General features: G+C 36.4%; 1 protein-coding gene across 2 annotated transcripts; it reads left to right on the top strand.

Annotated features, from left to right (window-relative positions):
- Positions 1–107: 107 nt before the first annotated feature.
- fam174c (family with sequence similarity 174 member C) lies at positions 108–7,481 on the top strand. 2 transcript variants are annotated; one of them, XM_051122670.1, is made up of 3 exons: positions 110–714; positions 7,168–7,296; positions 7,460–7,481. In XM_051122670.1, the coding sequence occupies exons 1-3, from the start codon at positions 437–439 to the stop codon at positions 7,461–7,463; spliced, it is 411 nt and encodes a 136-aa protein (XP_050978627.1). In that variant the 5' UTR covers positions 110–436; the 3' UTR covers positions 7,464–7,481. The 2 variants fall into 2 exon arrangements, with proteins under 2 accessions (XP_050978628.1, XP_050978627.1); XM_051122671.1 differs by lacking the exon at positions 7,460–7,481 and having other exon boundaries at positions 108–714; positions 7,168–7,300.
- Positions 7,482–15,747: the final 8,266 nt, after the last annotated feature.

Below are 15,747 nucleotides of genomic sequence, written 5' to 3'. Positions count from 1 at the left end.
GTGTCATGACATGTCATGTCATTCCTATGTCAATAAATAAGAACAGCTGTCAAGCTTTAACAGAAATCACAAACATGCATTACGCAAACGCAAATACACACGTGAGAGCGCTCGCGCAACGCGGTCAGAGCAGTTTAAGTAGCTACCGTTTGACGTATTTGCGAAAAGTACGATTCAAACATCAAAATTATCACTACAGCCATATTTTCAAAGTAATACGATATTATGTTTTAACTTCTGAAAAGGAACACATCCGCTCATGCTCTCAGATGGGAACCTGATCTCGTTCTTCGTTCCCCTCAGGACGCAATTTACCGTAACACTACGTGTGTTGTCGTCTTCAATCAGGAAGAGGAACTGGATTTAGTCGTTAAAGCCACTTCATATTTGTCTGTAGGTCTTCTTTTGCCTTTAAAAATCACGAACTCAAGCTACAATGACACATTTAAGAGTTCTGCCACTGGTTTTGACTTTGTGGGTTGTTTCCTTCGCCGATGACACGGACAAAAAGTCTAACACTACTGGACCACCCGCACTTAAGAACACTTCCAGCATCAGCATCAGCACAGGAGACTCTCACAAATATACCACCACTAACGGTACACACACAAAAATGGGCTTCAATCTGGACGGCGCGATGATAAACAGGGCTCTGTATGTTTTGATCGGGATCACAGCAATCGGAGTTTTGTATTTCTTAGTGAGAGCGGTCCGGTAAGTCATCTAGAAATCATATCAAATGAGATTTTTTTTTGTGGTTTTACACGTGTTCCTACTTACCTACTTTGTTCCGAGTGTGTATACTATTTAAACTTAGTATATAGACTGCGAGTCGAATCGAAAACGCTGTCATGGTGAGAAACATATGGCGTTGAGTCATATAACCTGTTATTTCACCTGGAGGAAAACTAACTTGGCTAAGTAAAGTTTGATTTCAGCAATAGTTGAACAAATTAATCTTTAACCCCCCTAAGTTTTCGATAGTTTTCAAAATTATTTTTTGGCAATACACCTTTGCGAAACTTTGTTTAGGATGTAAACTCATGTGAGATGATTCTATGTTCGTCAACCTTGTTAAAAAGGCTGTTTTATTCTACATGGAGCGGGTCGCCCCCTCATGGTGTATGAGTCACATGACTCATTACGCAGTTGATTTACTTTTAGGTAGGGCTGGGCGATATGGCGATATATCGATAATTATTACGATAAATGTCACATTTTTTATGTCGTTTAAAGGCAGATCTTTGAAAGTTGTAGAAACCAGACAGTTAATTGTGGTTTTAAACTACTCTTTATGGTCAGAACATGACAAACACTTACAGTTTTTGAATTCTGTACACTTTTCCGGTCATTTTTCCTTAACTAAAATTTCATAGTGGAAAAAATAATTTCGTAGTTTCTTTATGTTCTATATATATATATACACAGTGGGTATGGAAAGTATTCAGACCTCCTTAAATTTTTCACTCTTTGTTATATTGCAGCCATTTGCTAAAATCATTTAAGTTCATTTTTCTTCATTAACATTAATTTTCCTCATTAATGTACACACAGCACCCCATATTGACAGAAAAACACAGAATTGTTGACATTTTTGATTTATTAAAAAAGAAAAACTGAAATATCACATGGTCCTAAGTATTCAGACCCTTCGCTCAGTATTTAGTAGAAGCACCCTTTTGATCTAATACAGCCATGAGTCTTTTTGGGAAAGATGCAACAAGTTTTTCACACCTGGATTTGGGGATCCTCTGCCATTCCTCCTTGCAGATCCTCTCCAGTTCTGTCAGGTTGGATGGTAAACGTTGGTGGACAGCCATTTTTAGGTCTCTTCAGAGATGCTCATTTGGGTTTAAGTCAGGGCTCTGGCTGGGCCATTCAAGAACAGTCACGGAGTTGTTGTGAAGCCACTCCTTCGTTATTTTAGCTGTGTGCTTAGGGTCATTGTCTTGTTGGAAGGTAAACCTTCGGCCCAGTCTGAGGTCCTGAGCACTCTGGAGAAGGTTTTCGTCCAGGATATCCCTGTACTTGGCCGCATTCATCTTCCCCTCAGTGGACCTTTATCTCACTTCCTATATCCGGTAAGCGAAACAGTGTGTCCCCACTTCCGGTCCCATCGCAACGCAGTGAAAACTAATGGGAGAATCCTCTCTTTCCTTTCTTTCGCCGGTGTTACTGCAGTGTGTTTGGCTGCTTTTATTCTAAACAATGACACACTGCCTCAGTTTTCACAATTTCCTGACACAACACGGATGAGATGTGTGAGATGAATTAAGGTCCTTCTAAAATATGCGGGAGCACGTTCACGTGGAGCATGCATTTCGAAACTGAGGATGTTTACGCCTACATCTCATATCACCTGCTGAAATGTTCCTATTAATATATTTCTCTTTCAGATGTGCATTCTGATTAATAAATAAATTTAACCTGCTGCAGTAAATGAGTGTTCTCATTAACAATGTTTTTCTCATCATATTTTATACCCGTTTACATTAAAATACATTTTAAATAAACACCCTTACAAAATTAACCATGGATTTACTATAGTAAATGTAGTAACCATGTTATATTTTATTTTTTCCGCGGACTGATTTCCATTTGTATTGCCATAGTTTTACTACACATACCATGGTTAATTTTTGTAAGAGCGGTATTAAAATAGATGAATGAATGCGCGGGCGTTGCCTTAAAGAAATAACAATGTTGAACATTTTAGCTAATTAATCTAGACAGTATAATGTGTTGACAGCGTGATTTGAGTATTAATTAAGAATTTCGGCATAAACGTGAATTACACAGTGAAATGACTGTGAATGAAAAATGACAGAATAAAAACTAAAATTTAATACAAATAAATAAACATGTTGATTCTGATTATTATTCATCAGGTCTCACACACACTGCAGCACTGACGCAGTGTGGTGAAATCACGAATGTTTATGAGTCATGGGTTTCTCAGATCGGTAAGTTGGATTAAAACTACAAGTTCCGTTGAGTTTGGAAAATTCTGTGCACATTAATCATCAGAATATCTCTTCGCCTGTCTCTGAAAATGTCCGGATTTTGAATTAATCCTGCAGATGCTCATTTTAACAGGCTTTTATTCAACTAGTTATTACAGCATATTGAAAATATACATAACCGGAAGAATTGATACACTGCTTCGACAAGCGCTTCCGGTCTTCAATTCCGGCGTGATAAAGGTCCATTGCAACCAGTCGTCCTGTCCCTGCAGCTGAAAAACACCCCCAGAGCATGACGCTGCCACCACCATGCTTCACTGTTGGGACTGTATTGGACAGGTGATGAGCAGTGCCTGGTTTTCTCCACACATACCGCTTAGAATTAAGGCCAAAAAGTTCTATCTTGGTCTCATCAGACGAGAAAATCTTATTTCTCACCATCTTGGAGTCCTTCAGGTGTTTTTTAGCAAACTCCATGCAGGCTTTCATGTGTCTTGCACTGAGGAGAGGCTTCCATCAGGCCACTCTGCCATAAAGCCCCAACTGGTGGAGGGCTGCAGTGATGGTTGACTTTCTACAACTTTCTCCCATCTCCCGACTGCATCTCTGGAGCTCAGCCACAGTGATCTTTGGGTTCTTCTTTACCTCTCTCACCAAGGCTCTTCTCCCTCGATAGCTCAGTTTGGCTGGACGGCCAGCTCTAGGAAGGGTTCTGGTCGTCCCAAACGTCTTCCATTTAAGGATTATGGAGGCCACTGTGCTCTTAGGAACCTTAAGTGCAGCAGAATTTTTTTTTTTGTAACCTTGGCCAGATCTGTGCCTTGCCACAATTTTGTCTCTGAGCTCTTCAGGCAGTTCCTTTGACCTCATGATTCTCATTTGCTCTGACATGCACTGTGAGCTGTAAGGTCTTACATAGACAGGTGTGTGGTTTTCCTAATCAAGTCCAATCAGTATAATCAAACACAGCTGGACTCAAATGAAGGCGTAGAACCATCTCAAGGATGATCAGAAGAAATGGACAGCACCAGAGTTAAATATATGAGTGTCACAGCAAAGGGTCTGAATACTTAGGACCATGTGATATTTCAGTTTTTCTTTTTTAATAAATCTGCAAAAATGTCAACAATTCTGTTTTTTCGTCAATATGGGGTGCTGTGTGTACATTAATGAGGAAAAAAAATGAACTTACTAAAAATTATACTTTCCGTACCCACTGTATATATATATTGTCAAAAGGTACCGGGTTCGGTACTTTCGGTACTGAAATTTTAAAAACGTCCATTTCCCGCTCACATTTGAACGCTGTTGAGCCGATTTTTAAACATCGCTGATTGGCCATACTGTTCACGCGCTCAACAGACATGACTGTGATTGGCTACAATGATAAGCGCTTCAAGCTCCTCACACATAAGCACAACGGGAGCGTTTGAAAGCCGCGTCTGTCAGCGGATTAGTGATGGGAAGTTCGGATCATTTTACCGACTCGGACCTTTGAGTCTCGTTCAGCAAAATGAACGAATCTTTTTTTGAGTCATTTCGTTCATTTTAGCAAAATATAATTAAAATGTTACCTGTTACCTCCCTAACACATCTACTGTTTACACAAACACACTTAAAACAAAACAAAACTATAATGCTATAAGAAACAGAAAATATTAATTCATTGTTTACCTGGGTCTTTAGTCTATGAGTCGCTCACCTCGCCTCTTATCTGACAAGTTTTCGGGTTTGAGTCGTTCGTTCATCACGTGACAGCCCTATAAGGTGAACAAACGACTCTAAAAACCCGAAGACTCGAAACAGCTGAACTAATTCCAGTACAGAACCTAATAGGAAGTTGCGCATGCGCGACTGAACGAATCACTCCCCGAGACGACTTGTTCGTCCCGAGTCACATTAAAGATTCGTTCAAAATGAACGAACCGTTCAAGAATGACCCATCACTACAGCGGATCCGTCTATGTGAAGATGTATTAGGGCTCCGCTGACACACGTCGCTTTCAAACGCTCCCGTTGTGCTTATATATAAGCTCTTAGAAATTCGCATTTGATAGTAGGTTGAGTTTGCCATTTGAACTTTGAGCCGAGTGGATAAACAGTCCGTGTGTCGCAGTTCAAATGACTAGTGCTCTTTTGTTCCATTTTTGGCACATAAAGATTAGCCTATATCGAACATTTATCGAACTCTCGTTATTGTTTTATCAAGGAAAATCGCAATAATTATTGCTATCAGTTTAAATGACTAGTGCTCTTTTGTTCCGCTTTTGGTGCATAAACATTATATCGAACATTAATCTAACTTGTGTTATCACTATTGATTTAAATGACTAGCGCTCTTTCATTTTGCTTTTAGCACATAAACATTATATCAAACTCTTGTTATATTGAGGAAAATGGAACATTTATCGAACTTGTGTTATTGTTTTATCAAGGAAAATTATATCGCGATAATTATCCTTATCGATTTTAAATGACTAGCGTTCTTTCGGTGCAAAAAATATTTTTATTGAACATTTATTAAACTCTTGTTATCGTTTTATTGAAGAAAATTCTAGCGCAACAATTATCAATTTATATTACTAGCACTCTTTCGTTGTGCTTTTGGCACATAAACATTATATCGAACATTTATCAAATTCTTGTTATCGTTTTGTCAAGGAAAATTATATTGTGATAATTATCATTATTGATTGATCGCCACCCCCATACGTCTTTGATTTACCATACATGTTCTGGCTGAAATTTCTAAATTGCCTAAAATGTCCAGGTTTTGGCTTTGTTTTCCTATTGACGTGCTCTTGACGTGCTCTTTACATACATTATATGTATGCGTATTTGCGCTGCTTTGACCGATCTCTGTAGATCCGCCTTTTTTTGCACGCCATGATTGGTCGATTGTGTGCAGTGCCTGCTAGGGATGCAACAATACAGTTAGTCCATGGTTCAATACATACCTCGGTTTTTAACCACGGTTTTCAGTTCGGTTGTGATATCTTGCCACTTCAGTGTGTTTGTTTTTTTTTTGCAACAAATTAACAAAATACTCCCGTAAACCTCTGTACACTGGAAAAAGCGTGGTTTAGTATATGTCTGCTTAATTTTACTTAATTCTGCTTAATTTAGGTGTTATTTTTTTTATTTTTACGCAAAATATAATGTGTTTCATTCATACTGGACGCCAGAGGGCACCCTCGTCCAGAAAATCCACATATGCGTCGAAGTATCACTAATGACGTTCCGTTCCAGCTTCTCTAATATGGATAAAGGCATTGCTGTAACTGAATAAAAATAAGATACAACGTTAAATGTTTTGAATGAGATGTAAGGACAATAAACACTCGTCTGCAATAATATATGGTTTATCTGTGTTATACAAGCCATCTTGTGTATTTTCATAAGCCATTGCTAATCGACATACATAGAATATGAGCATAGAATTTATTGTCTGCCTCATTCTGTGATAAAAATCCACATCAGATCACATAAGAAAGGTATTTCAAACACACAACTGATGTTGTGAATTAAAAACAAGTTATGTTTTTTAAAACTTTTGTTTTTATAACTCTTGTTGGACAACAGGTTTAGAAAGCTTATCATTGAATGTCATTATAATGGAAGATGCTCTGCGTGTGTTGCTTTTTCAAATATAAGCAGGGAAGCGTTTCCTCATTTCAACACGTGAAATCACGGGCACACACAGCAAATTCAGAGAGAAATAAAACAAGGAAGTTATTTAAATGCAAAACTGAAAAAGTGTAATTCACAAGCGCGTATTGAATCGTGGATGTCGTACCGAACGGTTCGATATTATATTGAGAATTGTGACATCCCTAGTGCCTGCACACTATTGGAAACTACTTTTCAGTCTTTACCCTCAGCAAGTATGAAAACAATAGGAAAAAGCCAAAAGCTGGACATTTTTGGGAATTTAGAAAATTTCCAGCCAAGACATTTCTGGGAAAAAGAGAATGTAAATAACAATCATAACAATGTATTTACATTATAGGCTGACCTTTAAGTCATCATTCACTGGTAAATCCAGTAAAACTTCTAAATGAAGTAGTTATGTCAACTACTTTTATGGTGCTTTTTTGAAATTTTAGAAGCTTTGTAGCCTCATTTTGTTTTGCGTTTTGTAGAAAAAGAAATCACACAGATTTCTTCAAGTGTTTAATGTCTCTCATTTGTGCTTTCATTTCAGTCTGAAGAAAACAGGCATTCAGAGAAAGAAATACGGGCTCCTGTCAAACTATGACGACACAATGGAAATGGCCCACCTTGAAAGCGATGAGGATGATACCACTGTTTACGAAGCCAAATCTTTGAGAAGGTAGTCAAACACATTCTTCCAGATCTTTCAAATATTGACATAAGTAACGCTCACTCTCTGCTCAGCTTCAGACTTTAGACTGTGATGCTGGAAATCTATACCTCAGATAGCATCTTGTCTGACCTGCTTTTTAACAGCTTTTCTTTCCTGCTTCTTTCAACAGATGAATCTCTGGGGGTGTCTGGGGTGTCTGATCCCATATTTCAAAAGGAATGATTTTGGTCATCCCAGGATGCTTTTCCAAGATGGAATGTGTAGGTTTAAACTTAGATATGTTTTGGACTGATATGACCAAATAGATCTTCTTGGAATATTTTCAGAAGGTCATAAATTGTTTTGTTGTGGAAACAAAGTTGGCAGAAGGTCAAAACTGTGTTTTGTGCCAAAGTTACTTATGCATCATTTTGAGGGGTTTGAAACTCTTGTCTAAGATGATGTGTTAATAATGAATGCTGACAAAAGACTGCCCCTCATTTCCAATTTACCAACACTGAAAGGCCTGAAAGTTGTTTGCTAATTTATGGGACTATTATATAGTTTGGACAATCTGAATTTGTAATTGTTTTAGGTGTACAGTCAAATAAGGATAGATATTCGGTTTTATTTCAATGCTTTCTTTCATTATATTTTTCTTTTCTTGTGTCTTTCTTTGATTACTATACTAGGACTATACTGGGTATTGATTTCAGATGTAAATTCTGGAATAAGTGACGGATTTTGTGTGTATGATTCTGCCAAAAACCAGCATAAAGTAAGAGATGCACTTTGATTTTCTTAGGCTTTAGAAACTACAAAACATGGTATTTTATGACATGGCGACACTCCTGACCGCTTCATCGTTGTACCATTTCAAGGTTTGTTTCATAAATAAAAGGAGTTATATTTTTAGAGACTAAACATTCCCACACGATTTTGGTTCCAAACATAGACATGTCAAGCTCAGTTTTGCGTTTAGTTCAGCGTGTTAACTTTTTGTGATTTTGTGAGATTCCACATGCATTGGGGTTTTTTTTTTTTCAATGCGTGTGATTTTTGCATTGTGTAAAGGTGACAATTGAATGTGCTGTCAAAACAGCAATTCATCTTGAGGTATATGGATCCAATAGTAGTGTTCTCAAATTCCAACTTGAACATTTAAGAGTTTGTATAAGAGTGTTGATCACATGATTTTCTTGGAAATGCGTTTACTGAATTACTGATGCTGTCAAATACTGTCAAACTGAAATGCATGAAGTATCACTGTATCAATATTTAATGTATAGAATTTCGATGATTCCTAAAGTGTGCCTTTCATTCATTCCCTTTTTGTAATCGCAATTGATTGGATGTGACTTGGGCTCTTTTGTGATTAAATTCTCTCTTCTATTTTCATCCTTGTCAGTTAATTATTTTCTACCTTTTACATAAGAACATGTTAGATGTGATCAATTTAAAACATGTAAGGAGTGATGGTATTTTAGCATACTAAGGGTAATCAGCTGATTTAAGTGATAATGATTCATTTTGACCCATGTCTCTGTCCTATTTTCAGAGTGTTATTTAGACTTTATACAGATAAGCAGATTTTTTTTTCTCCCACTCTGTTCAGTCACTAAGTGTAGTGACCCATCAGATGTCTCCCCGAGTGATTTCCACACAGGGCTTTAGTTCAGCATGAATTCCTGGTCAGTTTCAGTGCACACATTTCTAGATTTGACATAACAGATAAGGCAAGTGACAGGAAAATATATACAGTCAGAGTGATTTCTCTGTGAAAAATTCACTATGGAGTGTGAGGCATATCCCTTAGACAGTGTTCTGTAAAATAAAAATTGGAAGTAAATCCATATATAACATATATAAAGTGAGGAAAATCATCGCAATACTACACAAGACATTTGTGCTATATATATAAAAAAAATAATTGCTAGTTTAATAAACAGTATATTGGTTCGCCCACAGTTTTAATTTTTCATTTAGTCATATGTATTTTCACATCTGAAATAGTTAACCTTGGGTTGTTTTCTAAACCCCAGGTAAGCGGGATCTTGGGTTATCTTGTTTCAGTTTTACACTGCTCACATTTACCTCGGAGTTAACAGTTAATCCTGGCAGAGCTATGTAAATTACACTCTTAAAAATAAAGGCGCTTCACGATCCCATAGAAGAACCTTTTTCGTCTAAATGGTTCCATAAAGAACAATTAACATCTTAAGAACCTTTCTGTTTCACAAAGGGATCTTTGTGGCGAAAGAAGGTTCTTCAGATTATAAAAAGGTAAGAAACAGATGGCTCTTTAAAGACTGAATGGTTCTTTGAGGAACCGCTCTTCTAGCATCGCTGTGAAGAACCGTTTAAAGCACCTTTATTTTTAAGAGTGTACTTACAAATTGTAATCCATTACTGATTTCAAATTACATGACAAAAATTATAGTCTGCATTAGCGCGATAGCCTTGTGGGCAGTGTGCCAACATCAGCACCATGGCGCTATGGGCGTCCCGTGTTCGAATCCCGCCCCCTGTCTCTCTCCCTTTTTACTATTTGTCCTGTCATAATGAATGCCAAAAATATTTATTTTTAAAAAAGTAGTCAGTAACGCAATGCATTACTTTTTTCATTTTTAGATAATATAATCAAACTACTTTTGGTTTACTTCTAGATTACTTTTGACCTATCTCGTTTATCGTATTGATTTAAATAGGATAATCTTGTTCCATACTGATATAAAAATACAGAGATTAAGAAAATATATTCCATTCGTTGTTATTAACAACATGAAGTGCATCAAACATTATATTACAGTGGGTACGGAAAGTATTCAGACCCCCTTAAATTTTTCACTCTTTGTTATATTGCAGCCATTTGCTAAATTAAAGTTAATTTTAAGTTAATTTTTTTTCCTCATTAATGTACACACAGCACCCCATATTGACAGAAAAACACAGAATTGTTGACATTTTTGCAGATTTATTAAAAAAGAAAAACTGAAATATCACATGGTCCTAAGTATTCAGACCCTTTGCTCAGTATTTAGTAGAAGCACCCTTTTGATCTAATACAGCCATGAGTCTTTTTGGGAAAGATGCAACAAGTTTTTCACACCTGGATTTGGGGATCCTCTGCCGTTCCTCCTTGCAGATCCTCTCCAGTTCAGTCAGGCTGGATGGTAAACGTTGGTGGAGAGCCATTTTTAGGTCTCTTCAGAGATGCTCAATTGGGTTTAAGTCAGGGCTCTGGCTGGGCCATTCAAGAACAGTCACAGAGTTGTTGTGAAGCCACTCCTTCGTTATTTTAGCTGTGTGCTTAGGGTCATTGTCTTGTTGCAAGGTAAACCTTCGGCCCAGTCTGAGATCCTGAGCACTCTGGAGAAGGTTTTCGTCCAGGATATCCCTGTACTTGGCCACATTCATCTTTCCCTCGATTGCAACCAGTCGTCCTGTCCATGCAGCTGAAAAACACCCCCACAGCATGATGCTGCCACCACCATGCTTCACTGTTGGGACTGTATTGGACAGGTGATGAGCAGTGCCTGGTTTTCTCCACACATACCGCTTAGAATTAAGGCCAAAAAGTTCTTGGTCTCATCAGACCAGAGAATCTTATTTCTCACCATTTTGGAGTCCTTCAGGTGTTTTTTTAGCAAACCATGCAGGCTTTCATGCGTCTTGCACTGAGGAGAGGCTTCCGTCGGGCCACTCTGCCATAAAGCCCCGACTGGTGGAGGGCTGCAGTGATGGTTGACTTTCTACAACTTTCTCCCATCTCCCGACTGCATCTCTGGAGCTCAGCTACAGTGATCTTTGGGTTCTTCTTTACCTTTCTCACCAAGGCTCTTCTCCCCCGATAGCTCAGTTTGGCCGGACGGCCAGCTCTAGGAAGGGTTCTGGTCGTCCCAAACGTCTTCCATTTAAGGATTATGCAGGCCAAGTGCAGCAGAAATTGTTTTGTAACCTTGGCCAGATCTGTGCCTTGCCACAATTCTGTCTCTGAACTCTTCAGGCAGTTCCTTTGACCTCATGATTCTCATTTGCTCTGACATGCACTGTGAGCTGTAAGGTCTTATATAAACAGGTGTGTGGTTTTCCTAATCAAGTCCAGTCAGTATAATCAAACACAGCTGGACTCAAATGAAGGCGTAGACCTTGAGATGATCTTCTGATCATCTCAAGGATGATCAGAAGAAATGGACAGCACCTGAGTTAAATATATGAGTGTCACAGCAAAGGGTCTGAATACTTAGGACCATGTGATGTTTCAGTTTTTCTTTTTTAATAAATCTGCAAAAATGTCAACAATTCTGTGTTTTTCTGTCAATATGGGGTGCTGTGTATACATTAATGAGGAAAAAAATGAACTTAAATGATTTTAGCAAATGGCTGCAATATAACAAAGAGTGAAAAATTAAAGGGGGTATGAATACTTTCTGTACCCACTGTATGTCAGGGTTTCCCAAACTGTGGTTTGTGAAGGAACTGCAGGGGGTTTAATAAATAGCTAATAATTAATTAAATAATAAAAATGTTAAATTAAAATAAGCCATTATAAAATCAATCAAAATAAAACACTTACAAAAATAATAATAATAATAATAATAATAATAATAATATTTTGTTTACCCGCATGTCCTGTGGCCATAACTAATGTCAGAGAACCAATGAACTTGCGAATGCAATAGCCTACTTATGCTGCATTCCAGACCACTCGAAATTCGGATTTTCCCACATCCTACGTGGAAGTAACGTCTGGAACACCGCTTGAAGTCGGATGTCCGACCTGTGAACTCTGGGCAGATCGATCTACCCCGACCTCAGAAGGACGCGTCATTTGACGTCAAAGCTTCCAACGAGCATAGTTTTTGAGCTACCTTATGTTAAACTTAAAAACATTGGACATTAAGTTTATAAAATTATGTCTTCATTTCATTGTTTCGTTAGCTGTTTTCAAAACGAAATTAAGCGTTTTTTTCTTCTGTTTTTGTCATAATTCACAAAATATGTTAACGTGTGATTGACTGGTACACACTGAAGTTGGAAGTGGGATATTTCAGCTTGGATGTTCCTACTTCCGACCTTGTCTGGAACGCGGGATGAATTATTAAAATATTTATTTTAAAATCGGTTACTTCAAGTAAATAGTAGGTGAAATTGTGAAAAAGTGAATTCATGAATTTTAATGAAAGACAAAAGCCTTCTAATAGTAGTTGATGTAATATTGAAACACGTCTTAAACCAGAAATTATATTTAAATCAGTGGTCAAATGATGTGTTGCCATCTAGTGGCTGGTCTTTCTGTGTATGTCCACACTACCTGGAAGACTTTCTGAATATAAGCAGTAGGCTTAGCCTTATATTAGAAAGAAACATTTAAAGATAAAAAGAGGAATTAGGCAGAATCAATCAATTATGAATAATTTATTGCTATTGTGTAAATAATATGTAATCATGTAATCCATAAAAAAGTAACTGTAGTCTGATTAGGAATATTTTAAAATGTAATTTAATCTAATTAAAAGTACCTTTTGGAATCCGATTACGTAATCCAGATTGTATGTAATCAGTTACTACCCAGCTCTGCATTCTCATTTGCATATTAGCGGCGTCAGAGTCATTGATTAAACGTTTGAAACATTGGTTGCTTTGCTGACAGTACTATAACGTTTTCCAGAATGGACTTTTTGGACTATAAGGTAAGAATGAAATTCTATTCTTCACCTCAGTTCATGTGTTTTCGGTCATTATTTGACATTTTCCCCCTCAAACACTGAAACAACGTTAGCTGTCCAATAGCAGGGTTGCCAACTTTTAAGTTCAGCTTGGAGTGAGATATTTGTTTTTTTTTTTTTTGGGGGGGTTGGGTTTGGGGGATGGGTGGTAATCTCGATTCCATATCTATTTATATACTGTACATATCAGGGGATAAAATGCATATACTGTACATATAAGGGGATAAAAATGCAGATGAATGCATTTTTAGCACCATTTTACACTTAGTATTTGCTTGCATTCACTGTGTGTTATCATTAAAAAAGGATGTAAGTTATTAACTTTTTAAATTTTACATTTAAAAATATAGTGCTTCATAATTTCTAAATATTTATTCAAATTAAAAACCTAAAAATAAGTAAGCAGGTATGACCTGCAATATTCTAGATACATGTGTATTTAGTAAAGAGCCATATAGGTACCTAGTGGGTAAACCAATGTTAAATAGTCGGTTACAGATATATATATATATTTTTTTTCTGACCACAAAATGAATCTAATTTGCTTCTTTGCATTGGAATTTAAAACCCTTTTCTCTATTTAACCTTAAATACTACACTAATTGTAATATAAGTAATATATATATATATATATAATATATAATAATTAAAATATTAAATAAATATTATTGACCTAAAATATAGAACATGCTTGGTCACATTATAAGTAAGCAATACCTGAGGGCAACCCTTATAAAAAATTAACCATGGTTTTATTATAGTAAAAGTGTAGTAACCATGTTTTTTTTTTTTTTTTTTGGTGCATTGATTACCATTTGTATAACCATAGTTTTACTACAAATACCATGGTTAAACTACGGTTAGTGTAGCAAGACCATGGTTAATTTGTGGTTACCATGGTTTGACTATAGTAACCATGTTTTTTTGTTGTTGTTTTTTTTTTTTTTTTGGTTTTATTTGTAATAAAACCATGTTTAATTTAAGGGTTGCCTCCATCACTCTCCAGAATAAAATTATACTGTAAATGTCATCAATGTAAAAAATCAATGCATAATATACTGTAATGTTTACCAAAAATTGCTGCAAATACCTGTATATTGAAGCTGTCGAGATCAAAGCTTGTCGCAGCTCTGTTTTACAATGGCTCTGACGTAAAAAAAGGGCTACATTACATATCGTTTGCATTTAGTATTACAACTTACAACATTTGAAAGCTGACTTTGTTTAAAATCGCAAGCAGGATTGCCAATTTGGCGTGAGATTTACATGGGCAGAGTGAGAGCGTAAAACAGAGCCTGAAAGCGTGTGTCTCACGCCAAATGCGTGAGATTTGGCAACCCTGCCAATAGGCCTTGCTCAAATCTCCAACGTAGTGTTCATACGAATCATATTTCTCCTTTATTTAGCTAGCAGGTTCAACAAGCTTGACATCTATAGCACTATTTTCATCAGTCCTATCAGTTCATCATGTCCTACGTCATTGGCATAGCTAAATATTTTACTAAATATGCTATTTGTAAATAACTACAAATAAACATTTAGTCTCTGTTGAGTGAGTTTAAATACTTAAATATAATTTAAGCTGTATTTAATCTTCAAACCTCTTTGTTGTTGTTAAAACCTTTTTATTAATGTTGCATTATTATAAGTAATGTGTGCTAGTCTTTAGTGTAATTCAAAATCCATATTAATCTCAGCTCAGTTTCTTGTTTTCTGTGATTTTCAGTCACTAGATGGCGCCATATGTCTGTGTAATAGCAAAGCACATTGTGGACATAAACACATACAAGTACTCACATTGTCAGCTGTTGCCCAGTTGAGTTTGGCCTCGTTCCTGCCTCATGAACCATTAAAACTGCTAAACAACATAGAGAATTAGATCCATAAACATAATTATGCTGAAACAACAGAAATGTTCATATTCCCCTAATTCAGCCACTTCTGACACATCAGCGCAGAAATAGCGCTCTTTAAACCCAGGGTCAAAAGGGTTCAAAACACACATAATCATTATATTGCATTAACACAATAATGAGTTTTGTCATTTTCTGCTCACATCATCACTGCTTAATGAGCAACAGTCTTACACTATATTTCAAAATCTCAATTAAAGTTTAGTGTGAATAGAAACTATACTTCTGTTGAGCTGAAAGATGAATGCTAATGATCAGCATGTCTGAAAACCTCAAAATGATTCAATGTTCATTATCCAACTTCAGATGCAACAATAACACATCATAATATATCAGCATTACCATTTTATCAGCATTAACTTGGGATTTTTTTTTTTTAAAGCCTGCCTTGGTGTACCATATTTACCCTAATAAATGAATATGGTGATTTACCATGGTATTTTTTGATAGCGCAAGAGCAAGTTTTGTAATGTTTTTAAACAAATTTGAAAAAAAATAAATCCTAAATTTGTTAACAATTTTTTAAACATGTATTAAAAAGTTATTTGCTAGTGTGGTTAAAAAAAAACAAAACAAAACAAAAAAAATCCACTTTTAGCTCTGTGAAAACAAAGCCAAAAATATTAATAACTCATCCTGCACTACACAGATTTTTGACTAATCAGATGCTCCCTAGAATGAGAATGTCCTGCCCCTATTGCCACAAGCAACCAACTAGCAAATGAAATCCACTGCTAACATTTTTATTATTATTTTAAAGAGATTAACCACTTGATATATTCGGTCAAAGCTCCTGTTTCAACAGGAAATTTGTCAACACATGAACAGAAATATGT

Source organism: Labeo rohita, chromosome 11, assembly GCF_022985175.1.
Source record: "Labeo rohita strain BAU-BD-2019 chromosome 11, IGBB_LRoh.1.0, whole genome shotgun sequence".
Classification (NCBI taxonomy): domain Eukaryota; kingdom Metazoa; phylum Chordata; class Actinopteri; order Cypriniformes; family Cyprinidae; genus Labeo; species Labeo rohita.
This window is presented reverse-complemented; position numbering and strand designations above follow the sequence as displayed.

Coding starts and splice junctions, on each gene's coding strand:
- fam174c (XM_051122670.1), top strand. CDS start 437: ATGACACATTTAAGAGTTCTGCCACTGGTTTTGACTTTGTGGGTTGTT. Junction 715..7,167: donor TTCTTAGTGAGAGCGGTCCG/GTAAGTCATCTA, acceptor CTTTCATTTCAG/TCTGAAGAAAACAGGCATTC.